The 12,198-nt window shown below is 57.8% G+C and overlaps 2 protein-coding genes across 6 annotated transcripts in view; one reads left to right on the forward strand and one right to left on the reverse strand.

The window, feature by feature from the left end:
- AGPAT3 (1-acylglycerol-3-phosphate O-acyltransferase 3) overlaps window positions 1–12,198 on the reverse strand; it is a 98,287-nt gene that overhangs the window by 48,596 nt on the left and 37,493 nt on the right. The gene's annotated exons all lie outside the window — the stretch shown is intronic.
- On the forward strand, window positions 918–7,160 carry LOC309629005 (uncharacterized protein; the record flags this gene model as incomplete). Its single annotated transcript, XM_082392578.1, has 2 exons — window positions 918–1,426; window positions 2,772–7,160. The coding sequence occupies 2 exons, from the start codon at window positions 918–920 to the stop codon at window positions 3,562–3,564; spliced, it is 1,302 nt and encodes a 433-aa protein (XP_082248704.1). The 3' UTR covers window positions 3,565–7,160.

Genomic DNA, 12,198 nt, shown 5'->3' on the forward strand with positions numbered 1-12,198 from the left:
CAGGTGACGTGATCCTTTTGAATTTCTGTATCTGTTTGAAGGTGGGGATGAGGCACCCTTTACGTGCAGTAGCACAGGCCAGCTCTGAGGGTTAATAAGCCTCCCTCCCTCCTTCCTTTATAAACAGCTGAGGTCTGAAACAGCCTTTGTAAGCCAAGTTTTAAAGGGCATTCAAGTTCCCAGGTCAGCAAACAAAGGTGCTATTTTTCCCTACAAATTATAGATATCTGAATCATTTTGAGCGTCTGTAAAACCGCATAATTCAGCTGCTAACCCCAAGAAACGGCTTGTACAAGAGGGTCCTGTTGCCAGATTAGTTTGGGAAATCCTGTGTGCCCCACTCCACGCTGAAGATAACGGATACACACTCTGAGACGTCCGGCAGGGAAGAGGTGGGCTGACCAGTTGCTTCCCAAACTGTGAGCTCAGTGAAGCCTTAGTGTCTCTTGTTTGCCAGTTTCACTAATTCAGACTCACTTTCCCTCCTCGCTCTACATTAATGAGGTTTTAATTATTCTCTACACATTTCATTTCGAAGGGCGTGGTTGAAATCTGATTATTGGACATGGTTATAAATAACTAACATGAAAAACAGCTACCGTTATAATTTCAAACAAGGTTTTCAGTACTGGGTTTTTTTTTCTCCCCCCTCCCCCAGAACACCCCAAAACCCCAGAGCGATAAACACACTTCAACAGGGAGGGAAACTTATCAAACTTAGCAAGGCTTCCTGAGAAAAGCAGGGCCCCATCCTGACCCCGGAGCCCAGACGTGGCGACTCTCCCCCACCTCACTCCCCGGTCAGAGGTTCCGCGTGGCACCGTCCGTGACCCCGCAGGGCTGCCAGACCAGACTCCCCCGCATAAAGCCTCGAAAGGGGCCCCCATCACGGGGCAGGGCGCCTTCTCCCCCAGACCATGCTGGCCGCGTCCAGCGCCCTTGTGAGTGACGGGTTCACACCCAGCAGGAGACGGAGCCCGTTCTGGCCGGAGTCCCTGCCCACGGAGAGAACCAGAGGAGGCGAGGCCTCTGTCCTGGGTGCTGGGACGGCCCGGGCAGCTGTGACTGTAGCCACCCAGGTGCCCGCCAGGGGAAGCTCCCTCCCGCTGGACTTCCCGTGCTGCTCCCTAGGGGGAGCCGAGATTTACATGATCTGCAGTACGGAGGCCACCACCCCGGCCCTGAAGTGTGCACACGTCCACGAAGGTGCGCCGGCCTCTCGCGGAGCAGGACGCTCCTCCCCGCACCCTCCGACCAGGAGCTGGGCTGCGTCTGTCCAGCGAGCTGCGAGCCCCCAGTCGCCCCTCCTCAGGGGGCCTTCCGCCAGCGCTGAGCCCGTGCCCGCCCGGAGCAGGGCGCAGGGTCACTGGGGACATTGGCCACGGAGAAGGCGGCGCTCGAGTCCAGCACTGGCTGGGGAGGACAGGTCTGTAGACCCAGAGAATAAAAACCTAGACACCCCCTCTCAGTTCTCAGCCTCGGGGACCCCCGACAGGGGCTGCCAGACTCTCTGGTCGGATCATGGCTGCTTCAAGAATGTTCCTTGAACTGGGTCTCTACCCGTTTGTGGATCAAGCAACCATTGAGTGGCTGGAAGGAGCATCGGCGGAGGGAACGTGGGAGGACAGACCAGACTAGAAACCAGCCAGCCCTCCCCCGCGTGATGCAGCCTCTGGCCAGGGCCGCCACCCCTCCCCTGCCCCACGCCCAGCAGGAGCGCACAAACTGCCCCCCCCCGCCTTGACTCGCCATCGAGGCCGGCCCCCCGCGGAGGCTACCTGTGGGCAGTGGTGCTGCACTCCTGTGCCGTGGTCCTTCACCCTCAGCAGTGTCCCGGAGTCTGTGGTAAAGTTACAGGTCACTCCTCCTCGGGGGGCCACTCCTGGCCAACAACCGCTGCTACTCACCCTCAGAAGAGGCCAGGGACCCATTTAACAAGGGACACAAGTCTAATTAGGAATTAGGGCTAACTCCTCCCCACACTCATGTGTTTATCTTTTGGTTCTGTGTAATCCTCATTTGTAAATTGTATTAACCCTGGGGGTGGTGCTGCAGAGCCCGGGGCCAAGGACAAGCCTGCCCGGGGTGGGGGGGCGGGGGGGACCCCCCCCCCCGCCTCCCCGCCTGCCACCTGCAGGCCTGGTCCTTCCTCGTCATCAGAAACAGAACCAGCACTAATCGGATCTGTGGAACAGAAAGCTTCCAGATCAGAGAACTGAATTCCCAATCAGACAAGTACAAAAAGGAAGGAAACAAAAATAATCCCGGGACAGAACCTTCAAAAGAGCAGATGTCTCCTCACGGGAAGCTACCCCGTTCTCCAGCTCTAGCAAATAAAGCCAGCCCCGGACCTGGGGTCTGGGTTCCGCACGGCCGCCCCGCTAGCGGCCGCTGTCGGGTGGGCGCCGCCCTGTGTGGGTCGCTCCCTGAACTCGGTGGCATCACCGTCAGCCCCCTGCACGAGGTTGGCACCTGCAGAGACGGGACATCGGTGTCTCGCTCTCCAGACGGAAACTGGGGTCCCGGAGCTCACAGGCCCCGTTTACGATCCCAGCCTCGCGAGGGGCCAGGCTGGAAAGGAGCGTCGGGAGCCCAGGCGGGTGTGGCCTCCGACTCGCCACCTCCCTGCGTTCACGGCAAGAACTGGTGGGCCCTCCCATCGCGACGGCACACAGGGTCCGGGTGATTCGCCGTAAGCCAGCTCGTCCTTTACGGCTACGACGAGTGGCATCCCTTTAATGGAAACTACCTGTTTTCCACTTAATTTACAGACCACCGTGTACATCAGCAGCCGTGGCAGCCTCGCCTCGGGGAGACGCAGCTGGCTCTGGTGACCCGCTTCCCTTGTTTGCTGCCAGGCCCCCACCGAGGGAAGGGACTGTTTGTCAGCGCGGAGAGCAGAGGGGGCAGAGCCGCAGCAAAAGCAGAAGCAAGCACGGTGTCCCCTGCCCGCCCCCCGCCCCCGGGACAGCCCGGCCCGGGCGCCGGCCACGCTCACCAGTAGAAATAATAGGCCAGAACCACGGCCAGCAGGGCGGCGCAGGCCCCCCAGAACAGGCAGGCCGAGTAGCTGGCCAGCATCTTCGGATCCTTCTGAAAGTCGGCGAAAGGAGACTGGCAGCGGGGGCGGGTCAGCCTCCAGCCGAGGATGAGAAGAGCGATTACGGCCAGGCCCACACGGCCTGGGTCTGTCCGGCCTCAGCCACGCAGACCATCTGCCCTGCAAAGAGGAGACACCACTTCTGGGTCCCGCCTTCCCAGCAGCGGCCTGCGGGTCTCAGCGGCCAGCGCAGATGCAAACAGAACTTCTGGAGCCACGCAGAAAATGCGGGCCTCTCCTCGGCCACGGCGGGGGCTCTGCGGGCGCACACTAATCCAGTAAGCGGCTTGCAGCCTGGAGCCGTCGTAAGCAGGTGGCGTCACGGGGCTCGGCCAGGAGACAGGTCAGCGGGCCCCCCCAGCCCCCGACCCGACTGCGGATGGAGGGCACACGCGGGAACCCCGACAGCACGACGCCCCCCCCCCAACCCCGCCCGGCCTGGGGCAGGTCACGCGGTGAGCTAGAAGGGCAGGCCTGGCTCGGCCCCTGGGCTGGAAAGGTGACAGGCAGAGGTCCTCTATGCGGGGCTGGGTCCGGGCTCACGGGCTCCCCAGCCCCCTACCCGGACACCAGGCCACACGCGCCGCCCAGTTCCAAGTCCGGGCGCTGGGTGCACGGCCGCTCCGGCACCGTCTCTGCAAAGAACCGTGGGGAGGAGTTGCCCCTCTTGCTCTTGGGAAGGGTGTGGAATGAACTGGATGAGGGAACAAGCAAACTGGGGGCTGCTGTCCTCCGATGCCTCCCCAGCCTGCGATGTCTGAACCTGCAACGAGGGGCCGAGGTGAGATGAGGTGACCCAGGGGCAGAGGTGGCCCCCGCGAAACCCGTTCCCAGGGCACAGACGCGCGAGGAGCGGCGGAAGGCTTTCTGAGGGTTCTTCACGCCGTACTGGGATGGAACGGCAGTCGTTACGCTGTCCACCTTCGTGGCACTCGGCACAAAACACCGTCTTCCAAACCGGCAGCTGCCCCGGCTGCCGCCTGCCTGGCCCCCTCGCAGCCCTGAGAGCCTGGGGCCCTGGGTGCGTGTGCTCGTGGGGCGGCAAGGATGCTGCCCGTGAGGTTGTGACCTGTCACCTAGCGGAGGTCTCTCCCGGGTCTCCAGGGAAGGCGGCAGGCGCCCTTGACTTGACCCTTGACTGGCAGCACCTGGATTCAACCTTTCCCCTGAGGCCAGTTACCATTTGAAACGCGATTTGTGGGGCTTCCCCGGTGGCACAGTGGTTAAGAATCCGCCTGCCAATGCAGGGGTCACGGGTTCGAGCCCTGGTCCGGGAAGATCCCACATGCCGCGGAGCAGCTGGGCCCATGCGCCACAACTACTGAGCCTGCGCTCTAGAGCCCACGTGCCACAACTACTGAGCCCACATGCCACAACTACCGAAGCCCATGCGCCTACAGCTCGTGCTCCGCAACGTGAGAAGCCACCGCAACGAGAGGCCCGTGCACCGCAACGAAGAGTGGCCCCTGCTCACAGCAACTAGAGAAAGCCCGCGCACAGCAACGAAGACCCAACACGGCCGAACATAAATAAATAAATTTTAAAAAAGAAAAAGCTACTTGTGAGGACTTCCTGAGCCCCACTTGGCTCTGCCCTGCTCCTGAAAGGCTCTCCAGGCCTTCTCCACGCGCAGCCAGAACTAACTGCTCGTCTGAGGCGAAATCAGGCCACGGCCCACCCTGCTGCCACTGCCGGCATCCCAGCGGTCACCTTCGATTCCAGGCCTTGGGGACGCTCCCAAGTCCTGTCCTGTCCCCAGCCTCCTGCTGCATTCTCAGGGCTGCAGCCAAGCTCGGAGGGCAGGTGGGTGGGTGAGCGGGGTGGGGGGGTCCCTGCGCACCCACGTACACGCCTCTGCGCCCTTGTCCTCAGACCGCACCCCCAGGGGCTCCTCCGGGGGTTGTGCCGTGTCGGCTCCTCCTCTGCTCTGCGCTGGACTCTGGACCCTGCGGAGCAGTGACGGGCCTGCCCTCGGCCCCGGGCCTTAGATGGCCCCTTGGGCCCAGACTCTCCGGCCACGTGTCGGGGACAGAACAGAACAGTCAGGCTGAGCCCACTGGTCCCATGCCAAGTCCCGGCTTGGGGAAGGCGGCTCACTGGCAGATGCGGCCCTGGCCCTTGCCCTCCTTTGGGCTGTGGACCTTTGGGGTCTTCAGCGCGTCCTAGAAAGAGCCCCCAGGGAGAGGCGCACAGCACACACGTGCTGTCGCTGGGCTCCGATCCCTGCACCCCGCCCCCGCTTCCCGGCTGAGCCTCAGTTTCCTCCACTGTAACGTGGGAGTGACCACTCTACTATGTCAAGGTCCCCACGGAGAAACGCCTGACACGGCAAATGCCAAAAGCGGTTAGCTCTTATGATGACAACCTCATTGTCCCCAAATCGTTTCCTTTGGAGGCAACAGATCAGCAGAGATTAAAGAAATACCCGAGGTGTCTCTCCAGGCTAGAAGCAGGGGGGAAGCAAAACCTCAACCCTGGTTTCCGCTGTACTGACCACGTGGGACGTGGGGACTGCAGCGGGTTTTTATGACGCCCTTTACGTGATTTGTGTAAAATACACCAAACCTAGAACATTCAGTAACTTGGTTTTATTTATTTTGAATTAAAGGTTGGCATAGGAATTTTGCCAAAACCCTCCTGCTATAAGCAGCGTTTCTGCTGCACGGAGACTCCCCGTGGGGGGCCCGCCTGCGCTTGCATGGCTGTGCGTGGCTGGGACCCACAGAGGGAAGGGTCCTCTCCGTCCTCTGCTGAGAGCGGCCCACAGGCCAGCGTCACTTGCTATAACTACTCGGGTTTGGTTCTCCACGTCTCTTCTTTGAAGATAAGGAGAACAAATACTACACAAGAAAATGACACAGGAATATAATGGCTCTGTTTCCCTGGACCTGAAAATTATTGATTTATACAAAGTATTAAAAGACCAGGAAGAATGTTGCTAGAATTTCCTGGCGGTTTCCGCACAGCAGCAACATAAAAGGAATGCTTTAAAAACTTGGTGAAATCTTTCTTCTGACTCGATGACTCTTCTCATGACATTTCCACGTTCCCTTTCTTACGCAGCTCAGCAGAACTCAAGGTGTAACTAATTATTCCTGCTAAACTAGTAGTAATCATTACGCCCATCACACCTGGGCACATATGAAGACTATGCAGTTATCATTGTGTAGCTTCAAACAGCAGTCCTCTTTGTCGTCCCCGCTGACCCCCCCTCATCCAGCAGGGTACCCCACACTGCCTGCCCACGGTGGCGGACCCCAAGGACCACAGGCTGGCTGGCAGGGCCCGCAAGGCAGCAGGCGAGGTAGAGCCCTAACGAGAGGCAAACCTCTTCCCTGGTATCTGCAGGCCCACGAGCTCCTGACCCAGAAACAGGGAGCCAAGAGTTAAGCGGAAAGTAGACCATGCTGAGACACGTGGGTGGGAGGCCACGGGGGCCACACCAAGGTCACGCTAGCTGACGGGTACTGTACAAGGATTACTCATTGAACGATCTCCATACTGCTGCCCACTCCATAGAATTCTGCCCAAGGTCACCAGGATTTGAAACCAGTTTGGTCAAGGTGGCCTCTGAGCACATCGCTGCCCCCTGCCGGCCGGTCCAACCCAAGACGCCCCAGGAACAAGCGAGCTGGGCTTATCCTGTCTCCTGCAGTCCCCAGGGGCCGGGGTGTCCTGGAGTTGGTCCCCACCCACGTCTCCACGCCTCAGACGCTTGTTAAATGGCAGTCAATCACCCTCTGGCCCAGTTTCCCCAAAGACACTGTGTCAATCCCGGCACCCTGGCTCAGGACGATGGGACCGGCGCACACGCAGAAGGGCAGCGACAAGGCACAGGTTTGGGGAGGAAAGAGCTCGGATCCTCCTCTGCTCTGTCCCAGGTGGCGGGCCTCTCGCTCCCGGAGTCTGCTGCCGAGATGCCGCCAGCCCGCTGGGAGGGCCCGGCTCAGCGCTGGTTTATCCAGTTAGCTCGGCACCAGAGCTGGGGGAGAACCCTCAGGGTCAACCAGGGGACACGTTGCCAAAAGCACTCACTCATGACTTCCGGGCCCCTGAAGGCCTTGCTGGGCTCCCTCCCACCAAGGACACCACCCTCCCCCCACCCGCTCCCCCACACCTCGTTCCCATGCCCAGGGCATCCCTCCCGCTGACCGCTTGGACGCTGAGCTCCTGGTGTCTGCAGGCAGCTCGAAACTGGAAAGGGCGTGAGTTTCTCGGTTTTTCTCCACTGGTCCCGGAGGAAGCAGGCAGCTGCGGTGTCTGCAACCCAAGCACTTCCCAGAGAAGATGCTCTGATCCACGCCCATCCACGCGTCCTGGAGGAGGGCCCGTCCACACGGTTTTGCTGGGAACCGGCCTGGGACACACACACGGTGGCACCTGGGGGAGGCGACCTCCTGCCCTCTCACCTGGAGGTTTTATATTTCACTCAACCCGATCTGCCCTCCCACAGCTTTAAATACACGAATAAATACCTAAATAACAAAGATAAACCCCATGCGTGAAAAGCTCTGGGGTAAACAAGCCGGTGGTGGCAGAGGCCCCAGGAAGGAGGCCGCCGGGCTCTCAGGGACCCACTGATACAACACCCTTACAAACCAAACTGGGACCTTGGAGAACACAGGTTACTATGCAAACCAAACGCGAGTAAACAGCCTGAGGTGTGAACCCAGGAAAGCCAGCGGCCAGGTCTCCAGTGCTGCAGAGCAGCTCAGAACTCCCCCAGCGCCGTCCGCACAGCGGCAGTGACTCTGCAGCATCTGTGCGGGCCGGTCGGGTGAACTAGGGCAGAGGGGGCAACCACAGTAGGTGTCCTGGGAAAACTCTGCTACGTGGGGAGGGGGGGGCTAGATGACCAACTCCCTCTGAGTCAGGGGGTCCGCCTGCAAAGCCCTCTAAGCCTTCTAAGGACCAGGCTCTCTGGCCCTCGTCCACCTCGGGCGTTCAGATAATGGGGACACGCTTATTTTTGTCAGGACTGGTTGGTAGGCCTTCCAAAGGCACTTACAGTTCAGTGGTAGGTGATGGTGAGGAAGACGTGCACAGAGCATGGAAGCCCCTGCAAGAACTAGCTGGTGGCCCTTAAAGAAGCAAAATGACAGCACAGTGAGCAAGAGAACTGGCATGCGGACAATTTCAGTTCATTATGAGATAACATTAAACAGCCCAGCGTTCTGCCTGGAGTTTATACACCCGTGCACACCCTTCTTAGTGAATCTCACAGTTTCCAGGAACTAGTACCACCCGTTTGAAACTCATCCCAGAAAGAAAACTCCTACAGGGAAAGCAATTTTTAAACAAAACGTAGTTTCAGTCATGAAATCTCTTTGAACAATTATCGTGATTCTTAAAATTCATATGAATCAGCTTGCTTTGTTCCTAACCGTTTCAACTAAGAATCACTATTAAAATTTCTATCTAACCTTCAGCTAAGTGACCGGCATACGGACACCGCAGCCTGTGGGCCCCCGTTCCCAGGCAGGGGTGTACATAACCCTCACTCTGGTCTTCACAACCTCCTGGTGAAAGTTATCCCAGTGCAAGAAAACAGACACGGGAAGCTGTAAATGTCATAATGCTGCAAGCATCAAGGCTCTTCCCGCAATGCTTACAGATGTCAGAGCACGGAAACGAGCCAGGTGTCTACAACAAGGATGTGCCCAAGTGACTTAATACTCTGCATCCATTCAAATGACGTGTAGACAGAAACCCTGAAGCAGCCTGGGAAGGGTTTATCGAACCCTGATGTACTCAGTGAGAATAAGAGCGAGCACACGACGGCACCGCACACGGTGTACTCCTCTTAGTGGCAGAATGCCTGCCCCGGGTGGGGGGCTGGGCAGCCTCTCACAGGAAGAGGAGGAGGGAGCTGGGCTGGACCCCAACCTCCCACGTCCCCAACAGTGGGGAGGGACTCCCCTCCCCCGTGCCCGGCCCCGTCCCCGCACTGCTCCCAGACATGGGACACACAGCCACCAACTTGCTCTGAGCTCCAGCAAGTGGCAAAGAGAAGGACCTTCGAGGCTGCTGAGTTGAAAGGATGGAACCACGAAGCCCCCCGTCACCTGCAGACAGGCTTCATTCCTCCCTCGGGGGCAGCTGCCCCCACTGGCTGGGTGGCTATCACGCGAGCCCGCTGCATCCACAGGTGGCTCAGCGGCCCAGCCAGTGGACAGCAGCTGGACACACTGGCAGACCCGCCCGCCCCTGCCGCAAGCAGCAGGCCAGCGTGGGCCCCCCCCACCCTCCCAGCTCACTGGAGGGGGAACCTGAGTTGTAGAATTTCAGGCCACACCCCTAACACCAGCTGGAGTTCACGGTCCTGCCCGGTGACGGTGACCGCTGTCTGTAACTGGCGCCCTGCACGCAGGTCACCGTCCCTGGGCGTCCTGGCGGCTCTGCGAGTCTGCTCCCTCACTCTTCACAGCTCTCTCGGGAGGCGGGCACTCCTAGGAGTTTCACTGACGGATGAGGGAACTGAGGTTCAGAGAGGTTAGGCAACTTGCCCAGAGTCACACAGCAAATACGCAGCAGAGTCAGGAGTCGAAGCCAGGCCAGCTAACTGCAAAACCAGAAATAGGAATCGTGTCTTAAACAGCAAGGAGCAAAAACCAACCAAAATGTTCGGGAAATGCCTATTTTTCCCACATCCACTGGAAGGCAGATTTCCCCTGGATCTGAAAACATTTGAGCCTCACAGCTGCAAAGAAACCTGCTAGTCTCTGCGGGGAGCAGAGAAGACGGTGGGGTGGAAGGAGATTAGAGAAGTAGCTTTGTTTCACTGACTCCTAAAACCAGACCTGAGTGATGGGGGGAACTCCTTGGACCCCCCACTCAGCAGGACACGCAAGGCTGCACCTCTCAGCCTGGGGAGAACGGCCTGCCCAGTTCTCCAGCTCCAGAGAAATGTTTCCAGTAGACAACACCCCAGCTTCTGAACTCTGTTTTTTAAAAGATTTTGCAAATTAACAAGGTTCTGTAAATGAGCAGGAAGTAAGGAATTTTGGGCTGTAAAAATGCGAAACCGTGCAGAAGTGCACAGTCAGAAGGGAAGTGTCTGCCGCGGCCCCGTCCCACCCACAGGCCGACTGCTGTGGAGTCTGGTGTCTCTTCTTCTGACGCTTGTAGTTTTCAAATGTGGTGACTTCAAATGATCACACTCTGTGATACTGTGTGCTCTGTAACTTGCCTTTCTCCCTCCATACGCTGTGCTATGAACTGAATGGTTTCGTCTCCTCCCAGATTCATCGTTGAATCCCAGTCATTTCCAGTGGGGTGGCATTTGAGGTGGGGTCTTTGGGAGGTGATAAGGTCATGAGGGTGGAGCCCCTTATAAAAGTGACCCCAGAGAGCTCCCTGCCCCTTCTACCATGTGAGGACCCAGTGCCAAGATGGCCGGCTGTAAACTAGGAAGTGGGTTCTCACCAAACACCGAATCTGCCAGCACCTTGATCTTTTTTTTTTTTTTAAATTATGTCTTTATATTTATTTATTTATTTAAATTTTTATTTATTTATTTATGGCTGCATTGGGTCTTCATTTCTGTGCGCGGGCTTTCTCTAGTTGCGGCGAGCGGAGGCTACTCTTTGTTGCGGTGCGCGGGCTTCTCATTGCGGTGGCTTCTCTTGTTGCGAAGCACAGGCTCTAGGCGCGCGGGCTCAGTAGTTGTGGCTCGTGGGCTCAGTAGTTGTGGCTCGCGGGCTCTAGAGCGCAGGTTCAGTAGCTGTGGCGCACGGGCTTAGTTGCTCCGTGGCATGTGGGATCTTCCCGGACCAGGGATCGAACCCGTGTCCCCCTGCATTAGCAGGCGGATTCTTAACCACTCCGCCACCAGGGAAGTCCCAGCACCTTGATCTTGAACTTCCAGCCTCTAGAACTGTGAGAAATAAAGGTCTGTGCTCATGAGCCCCCAGTCTATGGGAGTCTGTGATAGCAGCCTGAATGGACTAAGCACTATAGCAGGAGAGTCTTTCGGGTCAGTACAAACCTCTCCCCTTCTGCAAAAGTAGTGGAGAGCAAGGAGAGCACTACCTGGGTTCGAGCCCTGGCCCCGCCACCAACGAGCTGTGTGACCCTGAGAAAGTTATGCACCTCTCTGAGCCTCCATCTCCTCATCTGTACAGTGGGGAAGACAAGGTGAAATGAGCGAACTGTGCAAAGTACTTGGAGGAGGGACAGGCCCAGGGCCCAGGAGTGTCAGCACCAGCTTCGCCGATTTCATTCTTGCAAAATCAGCTGCAGAGTATTTCATCGTATGGATGCATTAATGGCCGAAGAAACGGCCATTCAGCCGGCGCAAGCAGGAGTGACAGCCGATCGGCCCCCCTTCTCTCTCAGCAGACTCAGAGTCCGTCGCAGGCAAAGCGGGCTGGCCAAGGGAGACACCGTGAGCCCCATGTGTAATTTAAATGTTCTAGTTCCACATTTAAAAAGTGAAAGGTGAAATTCACTTTAATGATGTATTTTATTTAACCCAATATAGCCAAGATATCATCGTTTTAACATGCAGTCAATATTAAAAAGGCAATGATGAGATGCTGTATATCACCCCTTTGTCTGGGTCTTTGAAGTCCGTGTATGTTTTTAACTCTCGCGGCCCCTCGGCTTTCAAGGGCTCAGCACCTGTGCGTGGGCCGCGGGGTCCCACATTGGACCGTTGGGCTCTGTCGTTCCAGTTACTCACGTGACATTTGTGGCAGAAGAAAGCTCTTGACCACCCTGACCAGGGAGACACTACAGACCCAGAAATCAATCTGCTGTGACAGCCTGACGGATTCCAGCATCGAGTGTGAAGCACTGGAGTCGGGCACACGACGTGTCAAAACAAGACCTCTAATGTCCCCGGTCCTTGCCCGTCTCCTGAAGCTCAGGGTTAGGACACACAAGCTGCGGGACCTTCCATACGTTAAAAAGGAGCAAATTTTCAAATTTCGAGGCCAGCCAAGGTGGGGAGGGGTCCCTGGAGAAACAACTAACCCAACCCCACTCTCCTGCAGCCAGAGCTTAGGAAGAGGGGAGCCCACGGAGGGTGCAGACTTGGAGACCGCGGGCCTGAGATGCACGGCCCTGAACTCCCATCCTCTCTCCCCACAAGAGGG

Source organism: Balaenoptera borealis (genome assembly GCF_965194805.1).
Source record: "Balaenoptera borealis genome assembly, chromosome: 5".
NCBI lineage: Eukaryota > Metazoa > Chordata > Mammalia > Artiodactyla > Balaenopteridae > Balaenoptera > Balaenoptera borealis.